This window comes from Pogona vitticeps, chromosome 4, assembly GCF_051106095.1.
Source record: "Pogona vitticeps strain Pit_001003342236 chromosome 4, PviZW2.1, whole genome shotgun sequence".
Taxonomy (NCBI): Eukaryota; Metazoa; Chordata; class Lepidosauria; order Squamata; family Agamidae; genus Pogona; species Pogona vitticeps.
The window spans coordinates 221210487-221225615 of record NC_135786.1 but is presented as its reverse complement, the minus strand read 5'-3'; the positions used below and the strand labels follow the sequence as shown (position 1 = coordinate 221225615).

Genomic DNA, 15129 nt, shown 5'->3' with positions numbered 1-15129 from the left:
AGGAGAATTAATTGTTCCACATGATTTCCTGATGAGAGCAATGTAAGCTCTCTAGCTCCTTTCAAATCCACTGTACCAGAGTCCTACTAATTTCAGGCTATAGTTCTAAACATCCTAAAAATTAGGCCGCCTTGAACTCAGTAGACTTCACCTCTGAGTAAACATTCACAATGTTGTACTGTTTATGGCCAAGGTCTCATTAAACATTTTTGTTACTTATGTATTATGTTCACATAGAATTGTGCATAACATAGTATTCCTATAACATTCATCTAAAATCTCTCTTGAAAGCCCGACACTGCGTTGAGAATGGCACAATGCTTGCTGTACAGTCTCATTGCAGAACATTAGGGATCTAATTCACCCATGATCAGAGAAAGTGCAAATAATTGCACAAACATATGTAGGATACTGTCCTGTGATGGCTGAGATTTCCAGTTGAGAACAGGCAATAGCATTATGTAACATAAGGATCTAAAATCTTTGCTTACTTCATTCTCACAACTAAGCACGAAAATTTTAGAAGTCTTCTCTCTATTGTTTGAGATTCTGAAACGTTTGTATGTATTTCAGGTTTGTTTGTTTTTTCATTGGGCGGAGGAACCATGACAAGAAGAATGTTAGATTGCACAAAATGTTAACTTTTTCACAATACCATGGCTGTTGTATAAAACACAATCTTGTGCAAAATTTAAGGCTTTTGCACAAAATATAATGCTTTTGGTGATGTTGCTGCCGACTAAAAACAAAAGATTTTTTTCACTCTTTTATAAGATCTAAAAATTTCACAGCAATTGACACTTTTTTGTTAGAAGGTATCTCAGCCATCAGAATAAAGATGTTTGTCAATATACATTATATGCCTACTATAGTGAGAGGTGCATAAGTATCATAAGATAATAGAGACCTGAGTGCTATTATTTTGAAAGGGCCTTGAGCCCAATCATATATCTCTCTCTTTTTTTAAATTGTCTCTCAGGCTCTATTCCTTGTGTGCCTTGGACTCTTGCATAAAGCAGATGGAAGACATATATTTAATTGTATCATTTGCTATTGTTCCTTTTTAGGGATGGGCCAGACCAAAATTCTCCTCAAATTGGTCAGTTTAGTGGAAACACTGCACTGGAATCAGTCTACAGCACTTCAAATCAGATACTCATAAAGTTCCACAGTGACTTCACAACAAGTGGATTTTTTGTTCTTAGTTATCATGGTTAGTGTCATATGTGTTTATTCCCTACTAAAGGTTTGTTTGTTTCTCTGTTCGGTACTGGTGTAGTAAAAGTTCTTTAAATATAATCTGTTATATTTATGGTAAAAGGCATAACAGGTACATTTTGGATGTGAGAAAATTAAAATATTGGCACTTTTTATAATACAGCAATAATTATTCCTTAGGATTTGTAGAAAGGAGAATAATGAGTGTGGGCAACTACCAGTAAAGTAACCTTAATACCCATGAAAGGACAGGGAATGGTATTAGTTGGAAAGAGGACAAAACCAGTAACTCCAGATTACTAACTAAGAATAATTCAAAAGAGGAAAAGAGACAGAATACCATTTCAGATTCTAGAATGTTGAAAGTTGCAAGATATCTTGGAGGCCATAAAGCAATTCCTTCCTTAGGGCAGGATGTTGCTGCAGTATCTCTGACGGATGATTATTCAACCTTTGCATAAATACCCTCAGTGAAAGACAGCCTACTACTTCCTTAGAAGGTCAATTCCACAACTAAACATCCCTCACAATTAGGATGTTTTCAGACTACTAACCAAAATATCCTTCCTTGCACTTTCCAGCAATTCATTATAGTCCTGTCCCCTGATGCATCAGAGAACATGTCTCATCTGTTTTTTGCTTAACAGTTTCCCAATATTTGGACAGAACTGTCATGTCTCCTTTTAATTTTTTCATCTCCTAGCTATACTAGGTTATTTGGAGTGTCATCTGTTCTTAGCAGGACTTACTATAGACACATTCCACTTTCAGAACATGGCCAAAGAGCCTGAAAAACCCACAACAAACATTCCACTTTGTTGGTGTCCTCCTTAAAATATGGACACACACCTTAACACCAGATACGACCTGACTAGCACAACACAGAGCAGAAGTATTATTGTTCATGATCTGGATTTAGCTTCCGTTAAAGCAAGACTGTGTTATCTGTTTGATTAGTCACATCACAGTGCTGGCTTATTTTCAGCCTGTGGACATTTATGCCTGGATCACCTTCCACAGGTATTGCTACTGCAATTGTTCTGAATATTGACTTAAAAAAAGCCATTAGTGTTTGTTGTCATTGTGTGAAATGGAACCACGTGTCACAATGCATTCTCCTGTATTTCTTAGCATACCAGCTTCGAGTGTGTCAAGCGCCACCATCTGTACTAAATGCTGAAATCCTTACTGAAGATGATGAATTTGAAATAGGTAAAGTACAAATGTGAATAATCTCCGCTTTTTTCCCAAGAAGAAAACCACACAATATGCACAAACATCAGTTGAAATTAGAGGAACTTGAAATTTGACTGAACAAGACTCTGTAAAACTTGGAATATATCTAGTATCCGGTTAATTTAAAAATCAGGCAACTGCAAGCTGTTGTATCTGTGCTGTATCTTACTTCCTAGCAGCTGCAGGGACGAAAAGAAACTGATCTGTGAATGGATATTATGCTATTTTTTGGAAAGTTACCCATCTCTTCTGTACCTCATCCTTATGCTGTTTTCTAGATATCTAGAATGATCTCCATTGTTAATGATGGCAGTTCATATGGACATATCTACTTGGTTCAAGGGAGAATACTGAACTTTCAGTCAGAGTCAATGTAACTAATAAAACAACAGAGAAATTTGGTCCTAAAACTGGCACCAGTAAAAAATATAATAGCTGAGATCCTGTTGTTTAGTGTAGTATGTCACATTAGAGTTGTTGTTTAGTTGTTAAGTCATGTCCAAATCATTAGAGTAGGTTAATTAAATCAGCTTGGATTTGGTAAGTGAACTCCTCCTTTAATTTTTAATCTTACTTTAACCACTTTGATCAACCACCCTAGCATTTCAATTAAAACAAATACAAATAAAAGTATGTACATCTGTGGAGTGTTAGCTTGACAACATTAATCAGCCCCTTAAGTCCAGTTGATTCAAATGGGCCTATTCTAGTTGTGACTTATTTTAGCCTAGTATGTCATAATGAGCACAGACCCGTTTGGATCAATGGAACTTAAAGGAAGAGTTGATTCACCAAATCCCTATTGATTTAGTGGGCCTATTCTGTTCCTCACTATGCCAAGCAAATGAATTTCAGCAATGTTACAAGGCCGTTCAGTGAAACACTGGTACAATTTTTTCACATGCTCATGGGTATAAGGAGGCAGCATCAATAGACTCTGGATATCCACAAGCTTTGCAGAAATATATGAAAAGTTAAAAGAATCCTTCCATTGGAAAATCAATAACAGATACTGTACATGATGATGGCAAGAGAAAAATCTGCCCGCTGATGCTGATATGGTTGTCTGCAATGACTGGGAAAGAACTGACAGCCTAGTAGGTTGGAATGAAGTGGCTGGGCAAGGAGGAGGAAAGAATAGACAAGAGATAAAGAGAGGGCCCATCTCATTGTGATTTGTCATTTCAGGAACAGAAGGGTAAGTAGCCCTTAGATACTTGAGAAGAAATAAAACCAAATTAATCTAAGTGGGACTAAAAAGACTGTGTCCCCAATGTCACTTAAGATTATCAATGGTAGTTCAAGATTGTGAGGAATGGATGGAACTCTGAAGAAAAACACTCCATGTATAGTAATTGAATGTGCACATATCATCAACATGTTCAAGAGAAGGAGATGGTTCCCTTTCTCATCCAGCACCACAGCAGAAAAGCCTCCTCATTTTCCCCACTTCAGCCTTCTGTACCATGTAACATAACAGAATTGAGGGCCCATGGAGCATGGTGAGGGGAGGAAACCCTTCTTCCTAGAACTGCCAGCAAGCTTATTCCATCTGCAGATGTGCACAGTTAGATCTTGGCCCTTCCATTCGTGGTAGACCAGATCAAATATAGTGCATTTGCCAGAGTCTTCCTTTTTAATTATTTCAATTCATCTTGATGATGGGGGAAATAACCATTTTTTAATGTGATGCATGCTGCAATAAATTTAGCTTTTCAAAGCAGATGTAATTGAAAACAACAAAAAGGTTGTTATTTTTCCAACAAAAGACCGCATACCCTAAATACATCCAAGATGAGAAGTGTAGTGACACTTTATAGCACATTCTGAAAGACAGTATGGTCCCACTGAGATAGTTTGCTTGACTATGGCTGTAAAACCTTCTGCACTCTGTGGCCCTCATCATCTGGTCAACAGGGTTTGGCCGCACTCCTAGACAGCAGTATGTGCAGATGGGGGAGACATGTGCATGCAGCCAGAGGCAATTTGAAAGGCTTTATTGAAGCTAATTACCTGGCTGACTGAGCAAGACCATTTTTCCTTCCAAACCGGTTTGCTTATTCAGCCAAATGATCACCTGCTGTAAAAACTTTGGGGAAAAATCACCCAGCTGCATGTGCGCACTTCTGCCATTCTTTCATATATAGCTGTCTAGCATTAGGTGCTTTCAGAAGCTGGTGTGAGAGAGAGCAATGTTTCAAATACGTGAGAAACAGAATATTGCAGAAGTTTGTTTTGAGCCATTCTCATGAGCAATTTGCTCTGATGGATTCATTTCAGGATCTATTGTGCATAGGATTTATGGAGGTAAAAACATAAGACATATTTTAAAGCTTGTTTTGGAATCTTGCCTGCGGTTTCAATTTCGTTAAGCCACCTACGAACCATCATATAGGTATGATGTGATGAAAAGGTCATCACATAGATATAAGGCTACTTGACACCTTCCATTTAAATTACTTCAATTACTAGTACAAAATATGGAGTTTTCAGACTCCAGCCTGCTGCCGTGCTCTGCAAAGTAACAAGCATCCAAAATATGTGAGTCACACTAATAGTATAGCTGGCAAGAAATGATAAATGTGGTTGCCCATTTGCCACAACATTTCTTCAGTCTAATCAGAGCTATTTGCGCCAGTGGTTATTTGCACATTATATATCGTGAGAAAGGTACTTCATTAATCAATGCTACTGTCAAATGCCAGAAGTCCCAATTAATTGTTGTTTAACTTCAACCTTCTTCTTCTTCTTCTTTGTCAAATAGGGGACATAATAAGGTACCAGTGTCTACCAGGCTTTACATTAGTTGGTAATGAGATTCTGACATGTAGACTAGGAGAGAGGCTACAGATGGATGGAGCACCTCCTGCTTGTCAAGGTTTCTTGTTCCAATTTTTTAATATATTTACTTATTGATACCTATTTACAATTTGTGATATGTTTTCAGAGCCTGGATTGCTTACATATAATGCTGATATCCAACATTGAAAATAATTTTCTTTGTGGACATCACAACATTTAGAACTATCGACCTAAATCCTGTTGCTTAGCATAGTAAATTGCACTAGAGTAGGCCTATTGAATCAATGGGGATTTAGTGTGTCAATGCCTCCATATGTTCTGTTGATTCAAATGGGCCTAGTCTAACTGTAACTTATTATGTTAAATTAAATAACAGTCAGAGATGGCTCATTTGAATCAATGGAACTTACAGAGGAATTGCCTCATTGATTCAGTGAGCTTACTCTAGTGCAATTACTTTAAGCAACTGGGTTTTGGCCATCATGTAAAGCTAGGCAGGATGACTGTCTGTTTATTAAAGATCTTTCCTGGACAGGATGCAATGGAGAGGACATTATAGAATTTGATAGTTTCTGTACGGAAGAACCACCAAAAAAAAATAGACATATGAAAAAGGACAAGCAATTGGGAAGCTTTGCTACTGCAGGAAAAAATTCAGCAGAAAGTCTCAATAAGTTAATACTTCTAAAACTGCCAAGAATGAGAAAATTTTCAAATACTGAACACATTCCTGCTCTCGGCCTCTCTCAACCAAAAACAAAATCAATCAGTGACCAGTCATTTACTATCCTTCTGTGGACAATTACATAGTATATTAGTTCTGTTAGCATTTTTGATGTGTTTCTTTTCTTAAAAAAATATGAACTAAATGTTCAGCAAAAACAGCAGGCCAACTAATCAGTCAACACCCATGAAACAACTATGACTGTTCAAACTTTTCTAAAAGAACTTTTGCGCTGTTTAAAATGACTTCAGGCCATGTTACTTTGATAGCAAGGAGACACTGCTTCTGAGCCAATAGTTATTTTTTCCCCAAAACAAATGTTAATTGGCATATCCAAGAAGCAGAAACAAGATAAAAGTAAATTAATTAGGGGTAGAACAATGATTTCTTAAATATGAGCCATTTCCTATTCATACAAATGGGATACCTAGTATGGTGTAGTGCACAGAGTGATGAATTAGAACTTTGGAGACTGGGGTTGTAATCCCCACTCAGGATTGAAACTCACTGGGGGAGTGGAACTGGTAAAGCTACTCTTTAAATATGTCACTTATGAGATATTTACTCTCACTCAAAAGCCCTCTTAAGGTTGCTATAATTTGGTTCTGAAATGACAGCATATAACAACAGCAACACATATAGATTTTGTTGATGCCCAGATTTGCACAGAAATGATGGTAACACTTTGGTAAGAAGAGAAATAAAACTGATTGTCCTGGCCGATACAGATGTAGATGAATAGTTTTGTGTTCTTATTTGTATTCATCAAGTTTTTTTTCAACATGTAGATGAATGTACAAGTCCTTCAGTTTGTAAATCTCATAAAACAACAATTAAAGAAAACAAAGACATATGTTTATCACTTCAGCTTCTCCGGACATCTAAGGCTCTAAACCAGTGGTTCCCAACCTTTAGTTCCCAAATGTTTTTGGACTGAAACTCCCAGAAATCCTGGCCAGCACAGCTTGTGATGAAGGCTTCTGGGAATTTTAATCTCAGGACCCAAGGTTTGAAACCACTGCTCTAAATCTAGAACTAGCACAGTCTTTCCCTGTTGACTGTTGCTTCATAGCAGGAGCAGTGTCCAGATATAGCCAAAAAAGAGAGATGTAACACACATATGATACATGTGCTGGTTAAGATCTGCTACCTAGCTAGCTTTGGGCAACCTTTAAATTATATTTACATGCCAGCATAGGTTACAATTCATCATTGCCAGCTCCTCTGCAGTTCTGGAGCCTTGAAATGTGTCTGTTCATGTAGCTTCCTGTTAAATGGAAAGAAACTGGAAGAATGAGACAGTTTTCCTAATTGTATTTTGATCATCCATTTTCTTGACATTTATTCATATGTTGTCCTTATTGAAATGAAATTACTGATGCACATCAGTTGAATGTCCAGAAATAAAGAATGCTACCCTGTGTTTTTTCCAGTTATCCAAATATTTATACCAAAATTCCTCTATTTTGCAGTATTATGTCCTGCAAACGAATTACGTCTAGATTCCACTGGAGTGATTATGAGTCCTGGCTATCCAGATAGCTACCCAAACCTCCAAATGTGCGCATGGACCATTACTGTGGAAAAGGGTTACAACATCAGCCTTTATTTTGAATTCTTCCAGACAGAAAAGGAATTTGATATACTTGAGGTGTACGATGGTAATTATGACATACTCAATGGTTCTGTGTACATTCTTTTCAATAAGTAATATTTGTTGTACATACTCCCTGAAATATTTTTGCATTTTACACAGGAGCAATTGAGATGGCATCACCCTTTTAACTAATGAAATGCAATCTAAAATGATGCCATAATCCTGCAATCACAGAGTAAACAGTGTCAACCTACTGCTCCTTTTTCCATAAATTACAACAGCACTACATGGAAAAGATGTCACCCATAGCAGCAGATTGCTGCTGATTAAAGCATCTTAGCTTTAATTCCAGGTCACATGCAAAGCCACCAGAAAAACACACAAGGAAATGACATTTAAATAATGATGAACTGAAGTGTGGACATTTTTTATCTGCGGCAATCTGCCAATGCAAAGGACATCATTCCATTATGCCATTATAACTCACACAAGGTGATTTATTTATTGATTGATTTACTTACAGTGGTGCCTCGCTTAACGATTGCCTCGTTTAGCGATGAATTCGCATAATGATGTGTTTTTTTAGAAAATAATATGCACCACATAACAATGTTTCCTATGGGCGATTTTCGCTTAGCGAAGTTTGGGACCATGCTTCGCATAACTAATGCGATTTTAGGTCCCCTGCTTCACTTAACGATGTTTCTTTTTTCAATTTAAAAAGTGTCTTAGAAGGGTCAAAAATGGTTCTAAATGCTTGGATTCGTTAGAGGACCCCCTAAGTCATGTGCAAACCTGATTTGGCTTTGATCAGACGTTTCGTTAATTTATGGTTAATTTTTTTTCCGGCCCATAGGAACCAATGGACCTGTCAAAATCTGACAGCTCCATGCTTTCCTATGGGGGAGAAAACAATTCGCCATAAATTAACGAAAGTTCAGATCAAAGCCAAATCAGGTTTGCCCACGACTTAGGGGGTCCTCTAACGAATACAAGCATTTAGAACAGTTGCTGAGTCTTCATTAATTTTGTGTGAATTTTTTCTTCCCCCATAGGAAATAATGGAGCTGTCAGATTTTGACAGCTGTCAAAAGTTGGGGGGAAAAATTCACCATTAATTAACGAAAAGTCAGATCTAAGCCAAATTACATTTGCACCCGTTTTAGAAGGTGCAGAAGCTATTCCAACCATTTAAAACCATTTTTGCCCCTTGTATGACACATTTAAAATTGCAAAAATTGACTTCGCAAAGCCATTGAAATGTATTGAGTCAGCTTCAATACATTCCAATGGAGGAAACATTGTTTCGCTTAGCGATGTTTCCTATGGGTTTTTTCGCTTAACGACGGCAATCCGTTCCAATTGGAACGGATTAACCGGTTTCCTATGGGAAATGGTGTTTTGCATAGCGATGGTTTCACATAGCAATGTTTTTTTTTTAACCAATTAAAATCGCTATGCGAGGCACCACTGTATTTCATTTTTCTACTGCCCATCTGGCCGAAGGCCATGCTGGACTTTTTACAACATATAGAAACAATTAAAACACAATTTAACAGAACAGAAAAGAAAAAAAAAAATACAAATAAGCAGTACTGTCAAAACATAAACATAACATTTAAAATAGCAGACTTGATCAAGTAGACTAGCTATGCTCAGCTGATTCCACAGGTATCACGTTTTGGAACGCCTGCCCAAATAACGAGTTTTTAATTACTTTTTAACAATTGCAAGTGAAGGGGGAAACAGATTGCAGGGGGAAGTTCATTCCACATCTGGAAAGGCCTGGCTTCTTGTCTTCTCCCACCAGGGATGTTATTCTAAGACAGGCTGATCCTTTTGGAAGTAGGTCTTAGGCCACTGTTTACTCTCTGATTGTTCATGTACAGCATCATCTTATATTGCATTTTATTATTTAAGATGCTATTGATGTAGAAAGAGTATGAGCATAATGCTATCTTACTGCTTGCATAGGGGGAAAACTCCAATATATCTCTAATTTAAGTCTTTCTATTTTCTTCTTCTCCTTTTTCTCTGCCTCATTCTTCTTTCTTTATGATCAAGGACCAAATAGTCACAGTCCATTGCTAATCTCCCTAAGTGGAGATTACTCCTCATCTCTTAATATAACTAGCAGTGGCCATGAAGTGTTTCTTCGTTGGTCAGCAGACCACGGCACCAACAAAAGAGGTTTCAGGATCAGATATATAGGTACGTACACTTTCTGTCTTTCAAAAAATAATTCAGATCAATTTCCATCTACTATAACTGACAGTTGTTTATTGTGCATGCAAATTGGAGGAGAGGGTTGTATGCAATAATACACTTGTTTCTAGTAAGGTACTAGCTTACTTCTCCTTCATGGATTGTTGCCTTGTCGTGGCGAAGGGGCTTGAGTAACTCAGAGAAGCTATGGGCTATGCCGTGCAGGGACACCCAAGACGGACAGGACATAGTGGAGAGTTCCGACTAAACGCAATCCACCTGGAGTAGGAAATGGCAAGCCACTCCAGTATCTTTGCCAAGAACACCCCATGATCAGAAACAAAAGGCTAAAAGATATGACGCTGGAAGATGGGCCCCTCAGGTCGGAAGGCGTCCAACATGCTACTGAGGAAGAGTGGAGGACAAGTACAAGTAGCTCCAGAGCTAATGAAGTGGTTGGGCCAAAGCCGAAAGGACGCTCAGCTGTGGACGTGCCTGGAAGTGAAAGGAAAGTCCAATGCTGTAAAGAAAAATACTGCATAGGAACCTGGAATGTAAGATCTATGAACCTTGGGAAGCTGGAGGTGGTCAAACAGGAGATGGCAAGAATAAACATCGACATCCTGGGCATCAGTGAACTAAAATGGACAGGAATGGGCGAATTCAGCTCAGATGATTATCATATCTACTACTGTGGGCAAGAATCCCGTAGAAGGAATGGAGTAGCCCTCATAGTCAACAAAAGAGTGGGAAAAGCTGTAATGGGATACAATCTCAAAAATGATAGAATGATGTCAATACGAATCCAAGGCAGACCATTCAACATCACAATAATCCAAGTTTATGCACCAACCAGCATTGCTGAGGAGACTGAAATTGAACAATTCTATGAAGATTTACAACACCTTCTAGAACTGACACCAAAGAAAGATGTTCTTCTCATTCTAGGGGACTGGAATGCTAAAGTAGGGAGCCAAGAGATACAAGGAACAACAGGGAAGTTTGGCCTTGGAGTTCAGAACGAAGCAGGACAAAGGCTAATAGAGTTTTGTCAAGAGAATAAGCTGGTCATCACAAACACTCTTTTCCAACAACACAAGAGGCGACTCTACACATGGAAATCACCAGATGGGCAATATCGAAATCAGATTGATTATATTCTCTGCAGCCAAAGATGGAGAAGCTCTATACAGTCAGCAAAAACAAGACCTGGAGCTGACTGCGGTTCTGATCATCAGCTTCTCATAGCAAAATTCAAGCTTAGACTGAAGAGATTAGGAAAAACCACTGGGCCACTCAGGTATAATCTAAACCAAATCCCTTATGAATACACAGTGGAAGTAAAGAACAGATTTAAGGAACTAGATTTGGTGGACAGAGTGCCTGAAGAACTTTGGATAGAGGCTCGTAACATTGTCCAGGAGGCAGCAACGAAAACCATCCCAAAGAAAAGGAAATGCAAGAAAGCAAAGTGGCTGTCCAACGAGGCCTTAGAAATAGCAGAGAGGAGAAGGGAAGCAAAATGCAAGGGAGATAGGGAAAGTTACAGAAACTTGAATGCAGACTTCCAAAGAATAGCAAGGAGAGACAAGAGGGCCTTCTTAAATGAACAATGCAAAGAAATAGAGGAAGATAACAGAAAAGGAAAGACCAGAGATCTGTTCAGGAAAATTGGACATATTAGAGGAACATTTTGCGCAAAGATGAACATGATAAAAGACAAAAATGGGAGGGACCTAACAGAAGCAGAAGACGTCAAGAAGAGGTGGCAAGAATACACAGAGGAATTATATCGGAAAGATTTGGATATCCCGGACAACGCAGACAATGTAGTTGCTGACCTTGAGCCAGACATCCTGGAGAGCGAAGTCAAGTGGGCCTTAGAAAGCCTGGCTAACAACAAGGCCAGTGGAGGTGATGGCATTCCAGTTGAACTATTTAAAATCTTGAAAGATGATGCTGTTAAGGTGCTACATTCAATATGCCAGCAAGTTTGGAAAACTCAACAGTGGCCAGAGGATTGGAAAAGATCAGTCTACATCCCAATCCCCAAGAAAGGCAGTGCCAAAGAATGCTCCAACTACCGTACAATTGCACTCATTTCACACGCTAGCAAGGTTATGCTCAAAATCCTGCAAGGTAGGCTTCAGCAGTATGTGGACCGAGAACTCCCAGAAGTACAAGCTGGATTCCGAAGAGGCAGAGGAACTCGAGACCAAATTGCTAACTTGCGCTGGATTATGGAGAAAGCCAGAGAGTTCCAGAAAAATATCTACTTCTGCTTCATTGACTATGCAAAAGCCTTTGACTGTGTGGACCACAGCAAACTATGGCAAGTTCTTAAAGAAATGGGAGTGCCTGACCACCTTATCCATCTCCTGAGAAACCTATATGTGGGACAGGAAGCAACAGTTAGAACTGGTCATGGAACAACTGAATGGTTCAAAATTGGGAAAGGAGTACGGCAAGGCTGTATATTGTCCCCCAGCTTATTTAACTTATATGCAGAATACATCATGCGGAAGGCTGGACTGGAAGAAACCCAAGCCGGAATTAAGATTGCCGGAAGAAATATCAACAACCTCCGATATGCAGATGATACCACTCTGATGGCAGAAAGTGAGGAGGAATTAAAGAACCTTGTAATGAGAGTGAAAGAGGAGAGTGCAAAAAACGGTCTGAAACTCAACATCAAAAAAACTAAGATCATGGCCACCGGTCCCATCACCTCCTGGGAAATAGAAGGTGAAGATATGGAGGCAGTGTCAAATTTTATCTTCCTGGGCTCCATGATCACTGCAGATGGAGACAGCAGCCCTGAAATTAAAAGGCGCCTTCTTCTTGGGAGGAAAGTGATGACAAATCTTGACAGCATCTTGAAAAGCAGAGACATCACCTTGCCAACAAAAGTCCGAATGGTCAAAGCTATGGTTTTTCCTGTTGTGATGTATGGAAGTGAGAGCTGGACCATAAAGAAAGCAGACCGCCGTAGAATTGATGCCTTTGAATTGTGGTGCTGGAGGAGGCTCTTGAGAATCCCCTGGACTGCAAGGAGAACAAACCTATCAGTTCTAAAGGAAATCAACCCTGAGTGCTCACTGGAAGGACAGATCCTGAAGCTGAGGCTCCAGTACTTTGGCCATCTAATGAGAAGAAAAGACTCCCTGGAAAAGACCCTGATGTTGGGAAAGTGTGAAGGCAAGAGGAGAAGGGGACGACCGAGGATGAGATGGCTGGACAGTGTCTGCGAAGCAACCAACATGAACCTGACACAACTCCGGGAGGCAGTAGAAGACAGGAGGGCCTGGCGTGCTCTGGTCCATGGGGTCACGAAGAGTCGGACACGACTAAACGACTAAACACACACTAGCTTACTTTCTAGTAGTGAAATATGGTTAGCCAAGAGAAATTTCGTTCCGCTAGCCCAGTGGTTCCCAATCTTGAGTAACCCAAGTATTCTTGGACTGCACCTCCCAGAAACCCTGGTGAGCACAGCTGAGGGTGAAGGCTTCTGGGAATTGCAGTCCAAGAACACCTGGGTTACCTGAGGTTGGGAACCACTGCACTAGCCTGAAGACATCCACAGCTAAAGAAGCTCATAGTAGCTCATATGCTAGAAGACCGTTCCAATGTCATTATCTCCAAATTTGTGTGTTACACAATGGCTTTTCTGAGTACAGATCATTTCAGCCAGAGTGTCATTCTTTGATTGAGGATTATGTTTGTCCTCCACTAAAGCCTCCTTCTTAAAGTACCAGGATTTGTGAAAATGTGCAGGGCGTGATTTTAGTGGAGATTACTTAAGCTTGTGAAGAACTCAGTTTCTTTCCCATTTCTTTCTCATCGAGACTTTAAGGCAGTCATTTGTCTCATGAGTCACACACCCTTATTTCCCAAAGAGCTTGGGCAATATCAAATAGGACTGTTTCGTGAAACAGAAGATAAAAATTTAACAGAAAGCATTTCCTTGAAATAATCACATCAATTTTTTTTGGAAGGACATACATACACACAAATAGAATTTAGAGGCTGAAACCCTGTTGCATAACTTACACCTGTGGAAGGATTATGACACTACCCACAGGGGTCAATTTTTGGCAAACACCCAACTTCTGTTCACTGACTTTTTTGATTCCTGTGTCATTTCTTTCAGTTGTTGAAATCCTGTTCCTTGGCGTAGTAAGTCACCACTAGAATAGGTCCATTGAATCAAAGGAATTTATAATATTGACTCACGGAACTCCTACTGATTCAATGGCCTTACTCTAATTATTACATTAAGCAACAGGATTTCACCCAGTGTATGGAAGCTGGATGGAAGATTAAAGGCTTTAATCACCAAAAATCCCTGGCAGCTGCTAAAGCAATCTAGTAAAAGACTTCCTCATTCCATCCCATGGACTCCATATGAAGAAACAGATTAGTGTCAGAAAAACAATGAGACAGAAGTAGGAAGTTTTTAATTACCAGAAATTGCCCCCTGTGAATGGGGCCAGTTTCACTCTTCTCCAGGCACAGTCATGCTGACAGGATTTCAGCCATGGTTAAAATGATATCCCCTGATTCCTCCAAATAGGAAATTAGAATCTGGATTATAAGCAAATATCTTCCTAGAGCAAGGAAGAAAATGAGAGTATTGCAAGCAGAACTGGGTGTAGATCAGGTTAGATATGTTTCAAAATTTCCATGGGTTACACATGCAACTTTAAGGATCCCAGCAGGTCACAGCATGCCTCCAGTGTCCCCAGGTTGTATTCTTTTGACTTGAAAAGTCCTTCCCAAGAGGTAATTTCCCATATTTCCTGCTCCTTTATGCTTTTTTACCTTCCTAACCTGTTCTAGACTCAGGATGTGCCTGGGCCTTCTTGGGCTTAAAACAGATTATGCTTCCAGTTCTGCAGTTCAAAGATTATAATTATTAAGGGGGTTTCTAAGAAAAATATGGGGAGCTACAGGGTGCTTATGGAGCTGCATTCTGCCACTTCTTAGAAGACTCCGAACAGACTTTTTCCTGAAATTGAACAAAATTAAACAGCATTCTTTTCTGTAGCTTCCGAGTTTTGGATCTGTTCCTACCCTACACCTCATGCCAGCTGCTGTTTCTTTCCTTTTATCCAGCAAGTGACCTGTGTCATCTTTCTTGATCTTCCTACCAATATTAATTATGCTGGATACATGTTAAAACAAGTATCAATTACAGTTTGGAAAATCTTCAGATAGAACATTGAGCTTAGATGTTGACACAGTGTAAGTGGATTACATTTTTAATTAACACATGCAAATTCCATCAGATGGGAAGAAATGAGGTTCACAAACAATGTTTGAGCTTGGAAAAAAAAAAACAAAT

The 15129-nt window shown here is 39.2% G+C and overlaps 1 protein-coding gene across 6 annotated transcripts in view; it reads left to right on the top strand.

Annotated features, from left to right (window-relative positions):
• Nucleotides 1-15129, top strand: part of CSMD3 (CUB and Sushi multiple domains 3) — a 700243-nt gene that overhangs the window by 595429 nt on the left and 89685 nt on the right. For all 6 annotated transcript variants that reach the window (XR_013544184.1, XM_072999268.2, XM_072999267.2 and 3 more), the window contains 5 exons: nucleotides 1068-1213; nucleotides 2350-2430; nucleotides 5219-5332; nucleotides 7453-7641; nucleotides 9642-9788. Coding sequence is in view for 5 of the 6 variants with exons in the window: in XM_072999268.2 (XP_072855369.2) it covers nucleotides 1068-1213; nucleotides 2350-2430; nucleotides 5219-5332; nucleotides 7453-7641; nucleotides 9642-9788 (677 nt within the window). In the remaining variant the exon portion in view is untranslated. The remainder of the gene's footprint in view (nucleotides 1-1067; nucleotides 1214-2349; nucleotides 2431-5218; nucleotides 5333-7452; nucleotides 7642-9641; nucleotides 9789-15129) is intronic.